This window comes from Syngnathus scovelli, chromosome 6 (genome assembly GCF_024217435.2).
Source record: "Syngnathus scovelli strain Florida chromosome 6, RoL_Ssco_1.2, whole genome shotgun sequence".
NCBI lineage: Eukaryota > Metazoa > Chordata > Actinopteri > Syngnathiformes > Syngnathidae > Syngnathus > Syngnathus scovelli.
Window position 1 is genome coordinate 15,846,227 of NC_090852.1, and position 13,999 is coordinate 15,860,225.

Sequence of the window (13,999 nt, forward strand, 5' to 3'; positions counted from 1 at the left end):
GACAAAAAGTTAGGAGTGCCATATTCCGCTTGATGGAGAAATTTAAATATGAACCTAAACATGACTTATAACCTTTACATATGAACTGCATTTATCATTTCTACCAACGTTTAAATGCACGTCCAACTTGTTCCAGCACTTTTTTGTACAACAAAAAAATCACATTAATTGTTTGAACCACGACTGAACCAATTCGCCATTGTAGATGGTTGGTCGATGTAATAAGTTCCATTACAACTCAAAATTGCTACTTTCCTAGAAAAGACTGTTTATTAAATGGAATTGGATGTGTCACATCTGTCAGTTCTTGCTTTGCACAATACAGAACATTAATGGACAAATAGCAAAATATATCTACAATATATACGACTGATTTATGTCCTTTACGCTGACTTGTCGATTCATGTAACACTTGAATGAGACTTTATAAAACTATTACAGATTGAAAATAGCATGAGTTGGGTTGGGGGTGGGATTTTTCAGATCGTCCAATTCGGTTTCTTTAGCCAAACTGGTTTTATACCTGCCGGTTCTTCTTCAATATATTGACATACTGCTGTCTTGCCCGACTCACAGGCGAAACACACGTCGAAGGCATGTCCAGTTTCACAGAGGCTGAGGAAGGAACACTGGTTAGAAAATGTTCAGGTCCAACGCCGCATCATCTTGACATTCTTCTTTAGGAGGCAGTTTGAGAATGTACACAAAGGCGTCACATGGCATCGGGGTACTTACGATTGGCTAATTCTCTTGACATGGCTTCGTCCAGATCTTGCCGCATCTGCAACGCAATGGAATAAATCATAACGGCCACAGAATGAATTGTAAATGGAATCAACATAAGGCAGAGAAAATGACATACTAAAAATGAAGTACAACTATCATCATGGTATGATACAGATTTAAAAAAAAAAAAAAAAAAAAAAATCACCAATTGGGTCTTAAGGACTACATTAGGCTAAAGAGGTGAGAATAAATTTGATACAAAATGGCCAATTACCAATTCAACTTTTGGACACATTTATCGCACCAACCTTGGCCAGGTAGTCCTCCACACTGCAGCTCGGTCTTTCGCTCGGAAGGTTGGGGACTTTTGAGCAGTGGAATCGGTATTGGATGTTGGCTGGCGGCGCCGGGCCGACTCCGTCCGAAGGGGGTCCTTGATTCCGTCTCAGATTGAGCACCTCCTCCTCCAGCTGCTTCTTGGTCCTCTCCAACTGGCTGCGGGAGGACATTTCTTTCTCCAGCTCGGCCTGCAGTTGGTCAACCTGGAGATTTAACTGAACAAATGGGAAAAAGTTAAAAATATGAAGTCGATTGTTCACAAAGCAGATTTTGCGAGAGACAAACCTTTTGTCTGTCGCCTACACTCGTTTGCTGATCATGCAGTTTCTTCTTGGCAATTTTAAGCAAAGATTGAAGCCTAAATGTGGGAGTGAAATTCAGAAATGCAGCAATGACTAATATGAGGCGAAGTTTTGTAAGCACCTGTAAATTTCCTTTTGAAGCTCCGAGTTTCTTTTTATCTCCTGGTCCAGACGAGAGTCGACGGACCATTTTTGTTCTGTTAATTCCTCGGCTTTCTTTTGGGCCATTTCCACCTGAAATAGAACTTGTTCAACATTTGTCACATTTGGAGTTTTCGACCAATGATGGTTATTAATGTCAAAGATATTAAATGAACGAGTTAACAGCCACCTGGGTGTTCATGTCATGTTTTTCCTTTTCCAGCTCTGCTAGACGGAGTCCTAACTTGGAGCGGCTCTTCAGTTCCTCCTCCCACATGACCTGGGTGTCTTGAGCGCTGTTTGACAACACGTTATGTTTTTGAACCTGAACAGAAGACCACAAAAGTCGTACCGCATCTATTCACGTTCGATGAGTGTGACAAAACACGGCGCTTGCCTCTTTGTTGAGTTGATCTTCCAACGTAAGCTTCCGACTCTGAAGACTTGTCACCAAGTCCTCCAATTGAGCTCTCATCTGTCGAAATATATATTTTTTCACATTTTAGAGCTGGCGTGGGATTTAGATTTTTTTTTTATTAGCGCTTCTCACCCTGGCGTCCTCCTGAGCCACCTTCTGAAGCGCATCAAACTTGTTGCACTGTTGTTTTGCCGAAGCCTCCAACCTGATGTTGTTCAGCTCCAGCCTGGTGTGGCACACGTTGACATGACATTGGGTCAAAAGATATGCTAGCATGTGTTGAGAGAGTGACTTTGCCTTTGCACGGCCTCCTCAAGCTCTTTGGTGACATGATTGGAGGCGTCCACGGCAGCCTGAGCTTCCTTCTGCTTGCGCGCCGCAATGCTCAGGTCTCGTTCTCGTTCATCCAAAAGACTCGCCCGCTCCTTTATTTCTTTCTCGGCTTGGACGCATTGGGCTTCGCTTTCCTGCAGCTAAATGTTGGACGAGAGGCATCGTCGGCAAAACACTGTGCTAAGAAATATTCCCAAGGAGCTCAGATTAGAACGATTAATTGGTTGTAAAAAATAGTTGTTAATCAATTAAAACGAGTTGAACGATTAATCGACTATGACATATGTGTAAATTAATTCGAATATAAGAGCGATTAATCAATTAGAGGGGGGGTCGCCAATTAATTGGAACGATTAAAACGATTACACGACTATGAAAATAGTTGTCGGTTAATTTGCTTGATTATTATTTTGGGCTTTAAAACAGATGACAAGAAATTAATTTGAACGATTAATCGATTAAGAGGGGGTCGGCAATTATTTATTGATTATGAAATTCGTTGTCAATTAATTCGCTTGATTATTTTGGGCTTTATTACAGATGATAAGCAGCACTGAATCTTTTTTTTTTTTTTTTTACTTCACCTTTGCTTTTAGCTTGTCATTGTCTTGGAGGAGCCGAGTCTTCTCTTCTTCCAAGTCGGTGCGGTAGCGCGTGCTGAACTCCAAAGAAGCTTCGCACTTTGAGAGCTTCTTTAAGGAGTCATCCAATTCTTGCTGCAGCTGCCTTTGGCAAGTCTGTGCCGCCAAAAGCAAATTCGGACAACCCCCAACGACTGCGTTAGGTAATATACACCAAAAAGGTGTTATCAAGTATTGATCTCACCTGCCTCTCTGTTTTCTCCTGCTCCAATCTCCGAGCGAGAGTTTCAACTTCATTCGCCTTGGAGGCGAGCTCCTTCTGCGCCGCCCGCCCTTGCTGGACCTTTTCCTCGCCATCACTGCGAAGCTTAAACAAGGCATCCTCAAAACCTTTTTTGGCGTCCGTCAAAGCGTTCTCCTTGGCCGCAACTTTGCTCTGCGCCTCGTCCAGCCGTTGCCGCAGCGACGCGACTTCGCTCTGAACCTGCTTAAGGTGCTCCTGAGCGTTTTCTTGGTGCAACGCGGCCCGAGCGGCCAGCTCCTTCTCGGCCTGCAGGGCGGCTTCCAGCTCTTTGATACGCAAAGCCGTCTGGTCGCTGTCGCGCTGCGCGGAGCTCAGCTGCTTGTCCTTCTCCGCCATCTGCACTTCATATCGACGAACGTCGCTCTCCAGTGCATTTGCCTGCGTCTTGGTCTTGGACAGCTTCTGGGACAGTTTGTTGACGTTGTCGCGAAGACATGCGACTTCGCCTGGCGAGAAACAAACTTTGTAAACGAGCCGTCCCGAGAGTAGAGATGCAAATACTGACTTGCGAGTCGCTGGTGTTCGTCTTTCTCTTGACGCAGAGCTTTCTTCAAGTCCGACCGATCCCGCTCAACCTCAGCCAGGCAGGTGCGGGCCAACTGGAACTCAGCCGCTAAATTGTTGTGGGCTTGTTGCTCAGTCTCCAGGCGCTCATTCGCCAGTTTGAGCTCGTACTTTAACGAGGTCATGGTATCGTTCCAATCCAAGGCGTTTTGGTTGTCGTTGTCATAGGCGAGTCGGAGTTCTTGGCGAAGATCTTCCACCTGGTCCTTGAGAGCCTCATTCTCCTCGGCGAGGTCTCGCTGTTTGATGCTGGTGTGGGCTTGTAATTCCTCAAGTTCTGCTCTCAGTTGCTCCTGAAAGATAACGGGGGAAATCATCTTTGGGATTGAATGAGATAGATTCCAAGACCTCATGGTTTTTGCTTCTTTTGCATTCCTCTTCCATCTCTTTCTGCTTGACGTGTTGACTGTTAAACGTGTGCATGCATGAATTGAGCGTGGTGTGATTCAGCGCCAAAAGCGTTTCCGTTTGCGTGCGATCCTCCTCAAACTGGCCGGATGAAAATAATCCAAGAACTGAGTTCAACAAAATGGCCCACCTCCATGTTGCTCTTCCTTACCTTCTTGTTGGTACTTTTATTCGACACGATGGCGTTAATAGCCATTTTCAGCTGAAATCTGTGCGTGGAAAATAAATCAGGTCAACAAGTCAATGCCAGCTGGTAATTTCACACGAAAACATCAAATTAAATGGCCTGAACATTTCGTTTAAGGCAGCCAGGAGAAAACGAAGCGGCCGTTACGTGAGATTTTCCACATCGCTTTTCGACTCCACGTTGCTTTGCTCCAAGAGATGATTTGCGATTTCCAGTTCTTGAAGCCTCTGTCTGTCATGATGACCGTTTGCGTTCAGCGAGCAGCGCTCGTCGATGTCCCACAGATTCTTCTTACTTCTTGAGTCTTGAGAAATACAAACCAGATCAGAGATCATCGAGCAAACATCATTTGGCTTTCCGACCAATGTTACCTTTAGTGACCGCGTCCAGTTTCTCAATGTGGAGGATGATGTCAGAGTCCTCTGAAATGACACCATCGTCGGCGTCTTTGGATAGCTCGCAGTCTTCGGTGATCTGACATTCGCAAATTCAGCACAATGAAATAATAATAATAAATAAATATAACTAAAAATAAAAATTTGAATAAATAAAAAAATAATAAAAAAATTCAACTTACCGCAATAGTGCTTGGTGTTCTTTTCACATATTCCATGGAAAATAGAAAATAATAATAATAATTTGGATTTTGGAGTATATTCAGGTGCTCTAACAAGCATGAAGGTACCTTCCGTCATCTTCCGACAGGTCGCTTAAACTGCTGCCGAAGCCTAAGAGATCCCTGCCGATTCCACTCTTGATCTGAGTGACACTGAGGTCACATGCTTCGCTAACCACGGTAAACTGTGAGGTGTCCTTCGTCCTTCCCTCGGGGCTCGGGTTGAAAATCTGCTGACGTGGCGATTCCGCTCTGTCGTAAGAAACTCAAGTGGAATGTTGTGGAAGACAAAAAAAAAAAAAGCATAACATGGAAAATGGTGCAAACCTCTGAGAGGTGACAGCTGTCTGGACTTGATAAGAAGCTTCAATTTGATCCACCAAGGTTTTAGGCTCATTTGGAGGCGTCTCCACTATCAAATGAGTCTCGTGGGCCACCTAAAATACAGTAAAAAAAAAAAAAAAAACAGACAGTGCTTGAGTTTATTTTGTAAGCGTGGGGTGAATTTAGGACAGTTCCAGTAAGTTTCAAATTTTTTTGCTTTGACTTGAGAGCACAAACTTGTACAAGTTGTAAAGCCAACATCAACCTTACCGCAGGTTCTTCTATTTTTTTGTTGTGAAAAGGTCCAGCTTGGGCCTCAGCACTCGTGTTTTGACCAGCAGTGCAAACTGGGGGGGCAATGTAGACGACCTTTTTTTCGGCGGGTAACTGAGGCGCCTCATTCTGAGATGACTCTTCTGCTTCCCCAAGCACGATGATGTTCTCACGAGCAGGCGACTGACGCTCTGCAATCTTGTTATCTTTCAGGGAGCAGCCAGGAGACTCCACCACAGAGTCGTCAGCTCCAGACTCCGAGCGGCAGGCTTGGCGAACGGAACAAAGGGGCTTGGCGTCCTCTTCATCGTTTGACTCTCCGTAGATGGAGGTAGAGATGCTCTGCTTTTCTTCGATAGGTTGTCCTGATTTGGCGGGCGCGTTGAACATCTCCCGAAAACTTTGAACATGACTTGAAACGGATTTCTCCTCCTCTCGGTCGCTCAGACTCTCATTACAGGTCTCGGGTAGCGCTGTCTCCGTCTGAAATGTGAGTTGGGGAGGAAAGAAAAAAAAGACGAGGCAAGCTTTTATATGAATGCATAAAATACGTCTGCACATTTTATTTCTATCATGGATAAAAAATGAAACCATTTTAATGTAATAATATTATTTTATTTGAATATTTATTATTATTTATTTAATATTTATTTTTATCCAATTTATTAATATTTCAACTTTAATATTGCTTCCCAATACAGTTGTGTGTTGTAAAACAACAAATTAATTTAATAAGAATATTTTTATTTTAAGATTTAATATATTAATATTGATTTTTATTCATTTAATATTTTAACTTTAATATCGCTTCCCAATACAGTTGTGTTTGTGACGTGTCACCTTTTGCCGCTGCTCAACAGAATGAAAACTCGGTTTGCCGTCACACGTCGTTGAGACTTCGGGGGAGCCTGAAGGGGAGGTGAGATCTTCACACAGAGAACACGCTCTCGCTCGTCGGACTGCTGAGAAACGATGAGCGAGCATTTTTTACCTCGCGCAACTGCTTCCTCAAGCGGCCGTTTGTCCTTTTGGGTCCGGTCACAAAATGAAATCAAACTGTCGTCGTCCCACTCGGATTCTGAAGAAGACACATTTTAACAATGTGCATATTTGAAAAACAAATAAGGCCAGTCGAGTCTTACCGTCACTCTCCTGAAGAATCACGTTTGGGGAATGGCGACGTATGAGTGATCTCGAAGATGCGACGGGTTTTTTGTCATCCGGACTGATTGGTTTTGGTAGCGCAAAGGGCGCCTTTGGAGGCACATAAAAAACATCTTCTTCAAGAGATGAACTGAAGCATTCTTGGATGTCCTCAAGCTGAAGGTCATTTTTGCATCCAGGCAGACTTTCAGGACTGGAAATGCTTGAGTTGTCTAAGGCTGATGCATGGCGGATGGCATTTAATGACCAAAGATGGAATGTTACATTTCCAAGCGTTACCTTCGTTGCCGTCAAATTGTCCAAAACCAAGTTCTTCCGTCAATTCTATCAAATGAACCAAGTAAGATGTTAAAAACAATCACGTCGGTTATGAAAAAAAAAAAAGACTTACCAAGCTTTTCCAGGCTCTCTTCTTCACATTTGCTCAAAAGCCATTTGTTCTTGTCTCTCTGAGGGAGGAAATGCTATTGTTAAAAAATAATAAATCAAATAATAAATCAAATAATAATAAATACAAATAATATTGATTTAGCTAGCTTTGTATTCTTACCTCTTTTGATTGAAATTTCTCTTTTATAGCATGTCCAGGTCTGGCAAATTCACTAAAAGGCGAATGGAAGCCTGTTAAACAAATCAAAAGCTTCAAGATGCTGTTTTTATTTTCTCCTCATGGGACTACTAAACTGAAAGCGCTTTACAACGAGCCAACAAGTTGATTAACACTCCAGTTCTAAAGAAGTGACGACATCACCATCTTTGCTGGTGGATGGTCCTCCGCAAGTCTCCAGGGCTTCAGCAAGGTTGACTTGCTGTAATTTGACGATCTCGTCACACACAAATGGAGGTGCCGGGGACCCGGCCGGGTTCCTTTTGTTGGCGTGCTCACTAATAAGGAGGGCGCAGCTACAAGAGAGTCAAGACGATGACATCATCACTACGTTTTGGGGCCATAAGTCCATATCCAGGCGACTAGACCTGCACGCAAAAACCTCAGACACAAGCGTTGTGTGGTGGCAGTGAACTCAATTCAACTCTTTTATATAAGCAGAATTGTCTGGAAAAAAAATGGTAGCAAAGACAAGTAGATGAACTTACGCTCGATGACCGCTCTCAATAGCGTAGTCCTTAGCCGACATTCGCTTGTTATCCTTCAGCGTAAAATCTGCTTTAAAGGATAAAAGCATCCGCACCATGTCCATGTGTCCATTGCCAGCGGCTATCATTAACGGTGACCTGAAAGTTTTTTTTTTTTTTAAACAAGATTTATTTTGTAGGGCGTGTCATCGTTTTGCTCCAACCTTTGGTGTTTGTCTAAAATATTAACATCAGCGCCTTTCCTCAACAGATACTCGGCCACCGCGACGTGGTCTCCTCGGACTGTCAAGGTCAGGGGTGAAAGGCCTTTCTTCAAAATGAGATCGCAGACATCGGAATTACCATCAGTATGTTGCATTTTGATGTCACGTGTGTTTAAGAATGGACAGAGATGGAATCACCAGATTTTTGACATTGAGGTCAGCGTCTTTCTTCACGAGCATGATGACACAAGAGAGCGTGGGGATATTGGCCGCCAAATGTAAAGCTGTGTTTCCGTCGACATCCGTCAAGTTGGGATCAGCTTTGTTGTCCAGCAGAAGGTTCACACACACATCATTCTGGCATTGCACTGCCTGGTCACATGACGACAAAACGGAAGCTGTCAAACAAAATGTATCCGGCATGAAATTGTTTCGGCTCACCTTCATCAACGGAGTCCTCCTGTGGTTGTCGTGCAGATTAATGTCGGCTTGTATCCCTAAGAGGAATTCCACCACCTCAGCATGTCCATTGGCGCAGGCCAAATGAAGGGCAGTCCTGGAAACAGGAGAAATGATAAGCATGCTTTTTTTTTTTTTTTACCTGTTTGTGACATCCATTTGGCTTACCTGTTGTGTTCGTCCACCTTATTAATATTATCATCACACATGGCATGCCCCCGCAGCTTGGTGACGTCACCCAGCCAGGCAGCCTTGTGAAACTTTTCCATTTTTCTTCTATTCACCTTGTAGGCAGCACCGGCAGTGGCTGGGCTACCACTGTCTGAAGCACTACTTGATGATCGCATCTTACTTGAGAAACTGGCAAATAATTTCTTCATCTTGACACAGCAGCAGCGTAGCAACGTGACCTAATTGATGTAGAATTAAAAAAATATTCCAGAAAAGTCGCACATAGTGAATTCATTAGTCTTGGTAACTGTAGTTTGTGTATATGAAATAATTGCTTCGTTTTGTGACGCCGAATGCAACAACGTGATGTTGAACTTTTTTTTCCCGCTATTGTGGCAGCAATGAGCTTCCATAAACTTACCTGAAATGTAAAATATGACTCGCGTTGAAGCAATGTACCTCACATCTTTCGACTGACACTTCACATATTCAAACAGAGAAATCTAAATATCAAGCTATTAATCGTCCTGCCTGGGTGAAATGACATGAAAGTGTTTGTTTACTTTTGATACCAAGAAAGCTCCAATGCTGTCAAGCTGCTTTACTGCACGCCTCAAAGCAGAGAAATTCTCTTCAGTTCTTCACCTAATGACGTCTTTAAACGCCACATTTTAAAAAGAAAAGAGGGCGGAAAGTGTGCGGAGACCATTTATCATGCTCGACGACTGAAAGCTGAAGAAAAAAAAAAAAGTACATAAATAACGGTGTGGCGTTGAGCATGTTCTTGTAGTTGGTTTGAGTTTTCATAATTGACCGCTAGATGGCGGTGTTTGTCCAGAAAATATTCACGATGGTTGCGAATGCACGTGAAGTGCGGAGACGCTGTCAGAATGACAAAAAATTGTTAGAGCACCATTTGAGACATTAAAACCCATCATAGCAAACCCCAAAAATAATGCATGATAAATGTTCGAGGCAATGCCATGACATCATTCTTTTTCCATCCAGAATTAGAATCTCTATTATCTCTGAAACGGAAATTAATTTTGTAGCAGGAGCACATAGACAAAGACATTGACAAAAAAAGGAAACATTACATGTTCGGTCCAGAGCTGATACCTTATCAATAATTTTCAATTATTGCAAAATATAATTAGTGCATCGCGCAGACATGCAAATAAGCAATTAAAATAATCCAACGTGTAATATTTACACCATTAGAGCAAGCCAAACTATCATGTGATATTGTGAACAGCTCTACTTTGGTACTCCGGTCCTCATTGTCTTTATAAGGACGTTTTCTTCTCAGGCTCCTCCCCTGCTGCCTTAGTAATGAATGGCAAGAAACATCAAAAATCATTTGCAACCTGGCAAGCCAGCAAATAGAAATCCACATGAGGGACTAAAGTATTTCTAATCACTGATATACATTGTAATTATTTTGTGAATATCCTGTTCAGAAAAAGCAATGTTTCCCCGACTTGGGGGCGGTGGCCTTGGGGGAGGTTCCAACGACATAATGAAGATGATGTCACTGCTTTATTTTAGCGCTAAAGTTTTTGCGTCATCTATCATTTAAAGCACATCAGATCCTCTAAATAGAAGCGGTGAAAGGTATTGGATATGCAATTAGGGGAGAAGCTACCCTCACCCCATAAATCATGCATCATTTACTCTTGTATGGAACCTCCACCTGTGTTCCATTATACGATGAGCAAGTTTTAATGTATTGAAAAATCTGCGCTATATATGCACAATGCATAAAATGCCTATCAAAATAGTTCAAGCAATTATTTTGAGCTTCATCTAACATCATTAACAGCTATTCCATTTGAAAAAAAAAAAAAATCTTGTGCATTATCTTTCAAGCGTGGACCACAAGAGGACCATGTTCTCATTTTGGTAATGACCAATTTTGTGTACGTATATATACACACATATATCGGCAGCAATGGTAGTAGCGTTGATATTTTCATTCTGGTTGGGTAATGCAAATTGTTGCCGTGATTTGAAAAAGAATAAATGAAGCCAATGACTGCATCTTCTGTGCAGTGGGAGTGCCAGTGACAGTGGAAGAGGATCAGAAGGCCACGAACAGGACAAAGTGGGCAGCAAAAGCAGCTCGCTGAGAAACAAAGAGGTGTTAAATCAAGATGACACCTCTTTGTGCTCAGAGAAGCCGGAAGCGAGGTACGCACACCTGCATTTTGAACAGCAACATTATTTTTTTTTAAATCACCATAAACGGAGCTTCCAGCTTTGCCTTGCGTTTGTTTCCCTAGCAGAGCATGGACGGTATCGCCATTGTCCGAGCGGCTCGCCATTGCAGACAAATCGGAAGAGCAGACGGCCGAGAAGATCTCGCTGCTGGAAGTTCTTAGCAAGGCCCATTCGAACCGAGCCGGTCGCTACAACCGACATCCTGCAGTGTACGATGACATCGCTTTAAGTGACGATGAGGGAAGGTACGATTGCAGCATCTCCTTTGTGTTTTTTTTATTTTATTTTTTTTATGTTGGATGAAATTCTTGCTGATGCGGAGGTAAATTTGACGGCGGGTCAAACAAATATTATTTGTTATCAACAGATCGCAATCCAAGCAAAATGGGAACAAACAGGTAACCAAAATTGCCTTTCCACTGAATGTGGTATCAAAGTGAAATTCAATTGTTTGAATTCCGTTGACGCTTTCAGCGCATGGAAGAGGTCGGCGGCGTCTCGGAATACCTTGATGACTTCACGTCCCCGTCATTTTTCACTGAAGGTGAACTTGGAGTCTTTGCCTCCAATTAATGTTGGTTGTAATGCCAAAGTGTATAATTTAATTTAATTTAATTTAATTATTTTTTAATGCCAAACTCATTGAAACTTAAGAACATCTCACCTGATTTAATTTGCGAACTTGCTCTCATTTGCTTTTCTTGGCTTATCTTGACCAGATGACCAATTTCGACTGAAGCCTAAAGAGCAGAAGGCTAAAGATGATCTTTGTGTGGTGGGTTACAAAAACATACATATAGATGAACTTGCCAACCTCAGGTAGAACCTCGGTCTTGGGCCAATCATCTCTCTAATGATCTCCGAGCTCTTTGCTGAGTTTTTTTCTTCTTCTGTCAACATCAACAGATCATCGTCAAAGCAACAGCAGGAAGACTGCCTCAATACCATCAAGATGGCCCAAGTGAATATTCTCGAGGTGAGCAAGAAACCAATTGAAACATTGTTGCGGATCTGGCAGCAATGTGACATTTGAGCTCTACCTCAGCTGGAACAGGAACTCCAGAAGACCCACGATCAACTGTGTCAGGAACGCTCTGTAAACGCCCAACTGCAGCACAAACTCAAGAAGCAGACCAAGGAAGACGACGGCAAAAGCAGCAAACATACCAAAGTAGACAAATCGTAAAAGTCCAATTGTGCTTTCCGATCTGTGAACGATGCGTCTTTTGCGTTCCAGGTTGAAGAGGAACTCCAACAAGCCCACGATCAGTTGCGCCAGGAACGCGAAGCAAATACACAGCAGCGGCAAAAACCAAAGACTCACGACTGCAAGAAAGAGACGACCACGGAAGAGGACTGCAAAAAGAGCAAACATCGTGAGGTATGATGGAGCTCATTTGGAGCAATTTGAAGATTCAAATACATGAAGATCAGCTCCATCTTTCAGGAGGATGTGAGCAAGGAGCTGGAAGCGCACAGCAGCATCCAACAAAAGGAGGAGCACGAAACCCTCAATGAGCAGCTGGGAGATGTTCGCCAAGATCTCCGACTCACCAGCGACATTGACGCCCAGAGTGTCTTGGAGTGGAACAACATGATTACGGGATTCAAGTGCGAAGTGACCGTCGCCAATGCCCGACTGGCCGAGGCCGAGAAACTTCGGTTGGAGATGGAGAAAGCTCTGCTCCAAGAAAAGGAGGAACAAGAGCGGCTGAAGGAGCAACTTGCAAGTCAGTAGTGGTTGGACTTTTATATGGGTTTTATGTTCTGGGTTTTTCTATATTTCGTAACATCAACATTATTGTCTCCAGTTGAGAAGGCCAATCGGGAAGAGACCTTGACCAGCCTGACACACGAGCTGTCCAAGGCCAAGGCGTACGGCTCCTCCATGGAAAACGAGCTACTGGAAAGAGAAGCCCAATACATCCAAGTTATGAAAGAAATGAAGGAGCAAGCAAGTTTTTTGGAGGAAAGAAAAAGCGAACTGTGCATTGCGGCGCTGAGACAGAAGGAAGCTCACGCCGCCGCTGATACCATCAGCGAGGAGGTCGAGCAGAGGTGAAACTTTTCGCTTGCCGGGCGACCCGCTAGAGGCGTGAAAGTAACACCGTTGTATGTTTCCCTTAGACTGGAGTCGGACGATCTCAGTCAGGCTTCCTCCGTAAAGCAAGATTCGGAGGAACCTGAGAAGGAGTCTAACGAGGCCTCCAGGGTGAGTGCTTTGACTTCAAGCATTACAAATCTGATTGTGGTGTTGTCTGATTATGTCAAAGCGCAGATGCTGGCAGACAAAAGCAATGCCGAGTCCTCCTCCCTCAATCAGGATCAGCAGAACTTTGGTGAGGCCGGCGTATCTGGGAAATATCTTCTAAATCATCACACTTAGAGAGCCGTGATGACCTTCCATGTGTCTTGCAGAACCTCCACCTCCAGGGACGGAGGAGGTGGAGATCAATGATGACAATGATAGCAATGGAAGCGGCGAGGTGACGGGGGACGACGGCAGGTCTCAAAACCAGCAGCCAGCCAATGAAGGACGGGACTGGCATCGGGACTTTGATGTGTTCCTGGATCTCCAGCGATGTGGTTTTGAAATGCTGGAGCGAGAGCTGAGCACTTTGAATACCCGCCTCCAGAGCCTCCAGATTTGGGCTCTCCCGCTGCTCACTTCCATTGACTGCCACCTCCAGCGGCTTTCGCAACAAGCACCTGTCCGGTCCAAGTGGGCCCTGCGAAGATGGGGCCGCTCAACTAGCGATACGAGAAGAATGACTGACGACATGGCCGATCTGATTTCGAATGAATAAAGTCTCGTTCATTGGTCAGGTATGCACTGACGGTCTTGGGCTGTGTTCTAATGTAGCAACTGACTGATTAAAACATCAAAACCGTATTTTGAGGAGATCAAAATATCTTTCACGCCTGATAAGCGGAATCGGTGAGATCCGATGATTGTAAAGTTAATGTTTGATATTGGTCCACGCTTTCTGAGAACTACCCACATTTGATTTGTTGCAACTGACCTGAACGACAAGGACTTCTCAGTCTTGTGTGTCCGCTACCAAGTGAGAAGATTGGTAGACAACTTTAGGGTGTAAATCGTCTTTGTTTTTAAGACCTGAAATAAAAAGCAGTTTCCATCCAAAGCAGCAGGTCTGCATTTCCTGAGCA

General features: G+C 43.7%; 2 protein-coding genes across 5 annotated transcripts; one reads left to right on the plus strand and one right to left on the minus strand.

The window, feature by feature from the left end:
• Nucleotides 1–248: 248 nt before the first annotated feature.
• On the minus strand, nt 249–10,252 carry LOC125970367 (ankyrin repeat domain-containing protein 26-like). 3 transcript variants are annotated; one of them, XM_049722562.2, is made up of 33 exons: nt 9,030–10,252; nt 8,606–8,847; nt 8,420–8,534; nt 8,177–8,350; nt 7,979–8,085; nt 7,776–7,913; nt 7,432–7,583; nt 7,231–7,301; nt 7,072–7,129; nt 6,960–7,004; nt 6,659–6,898; nt 6,508–6,594; nt 6,357–6,424; nt 5,514–5,999; nt 5,247–5,356; nt 4,989–5,171; nt 4,881–4,899; nt 4,675–4,777; nt 4,451–4,607; nt 4,268–4,325; nt 4,057–4,197; nt 3,650–4,001; nt 3,085–3,590; nt 2,844–2,996; nt 2,224–2,399; nt 2,059–2,152; nt 1,906–1,983; nt 1,699–1,833; nt 1,489–1,601; nt 1,351–1,423; nt 1,035–1,280; nt 736–781; nt 249–615 (listed from the first exon to the last, which is right to left on the minus strand). In XM_049722562.2, exons 2-33 carry the CDS (start codon nt 8,815–8,817, stop codon nt 518–520), a joined length of 4,794 nt encoding a protein of 1,597 aa, XP_049578519.1. In that variant the 5' UTR covers nt 8,818–8,847; nt 9,030–10,252; the 3' UTR covers nt 249–517. The 3 variants fall into 3 exon arrangements, 2 of the variants coding, with proteins under 2 accessions (XP_049578519.1, XP_049578520.1); XM_049722563.2 differs by lacking the exon at nt 4,057–4,197; XR_007482080.2 differs by lacking the exons at nt 249–615; nt 736–781; nt 1,035–1,280 and having other exon boundaries at nt 1,390–1,423; nt 1,699–1,804.
• Nucleotides 10,253–10,259: 7 nt separating this feature from the next.
• On the plus strand, nt 10,260–13,657 carry LOC125970372 (trichohyalin-like). Of its 2 annotated transcripts, XM_049722577.2 has the most exons (14): nt 10,260–10,510; nt 10,661–10,798; nt 10,894–11,073; nt 11,196–11,226; nt 11,303–11,372; nt 11,548–11,647; nt 11,735–11,804; nt 11,874–11,999; nt 12,066–12,209; nt 12,276–12,558; nt 12,640–12,886; nt 12,956–13,040; nt 13,107–13,167; nt 13,247–13,657. In XM_049722577.2, the coding sequence occupies exons 1-14, from the start codon at nt 10,497–10,499 to the stop codon at nt 13,633–13,635; spliced, it is 1,938 nt and encodes a 645-aa protein (XP_049578534.1). In that variant the 5' UTR covers nt 10,260–10,496; the 3' UTR covers nt 13,636–13,657. The 2 variants fall into 2 exon arrangements, with proteins under 2 accessions (XP_049578534.1, XP_049578533.1); XM_049722576.2 differs by having other exon boundaries at nt 12,956–13,167.
• Nucleotides 13,658–13,999: the final 342 nt, after the last annotated feature.

What these genes read in the sequence shown, in the direction of transcription:
- LOC125970367 (XM_049722562.2), bottom strand. Translation starts at nt 8,817, where the DNA reads ATGAAGAAATTATTTGCCAGTTTCTCAAGTAAGATGCGATCATCAAGT. An exon ending in CTGTTGAGCAGCGGCAAAAG is followed by an intron (nt 6,000 to 6,356) that starts GTGACACGTCAC and finishes CTCACATTTCAG; the next exon opens with ACGGAGACAGCGCTACCCGA. An exon ending in AGCGATGTGGAAAATCTCAC is followed by an intron (nt 4,326 to 4,450) that starts GTAACGGCCGCT and finishes TTCCACGCACAG; the next exon opens with ATTTCAGCTGAAAATGGCTA.
- LOC125970372 (XM_049722576.2), top strand. An exon ending in TCAGAGAAGCCGGAAGCGAG is followed by an intron (nt 10,799 to 10,893) that starts GTACGCACACCT and finishes TTTCCCTAGCAG; the next exon opens with AGCATGGACGGTATCGCCAT. An exon ending in CCCAAGTGAATATTCTCGAG is followed by an intron (nt 11,805 to 11,873) that starts GTGAGCAAGAAA and finishes GCTCTACCTCAG; the next exon opens with CTGGAACAGGAACTCCAGAA.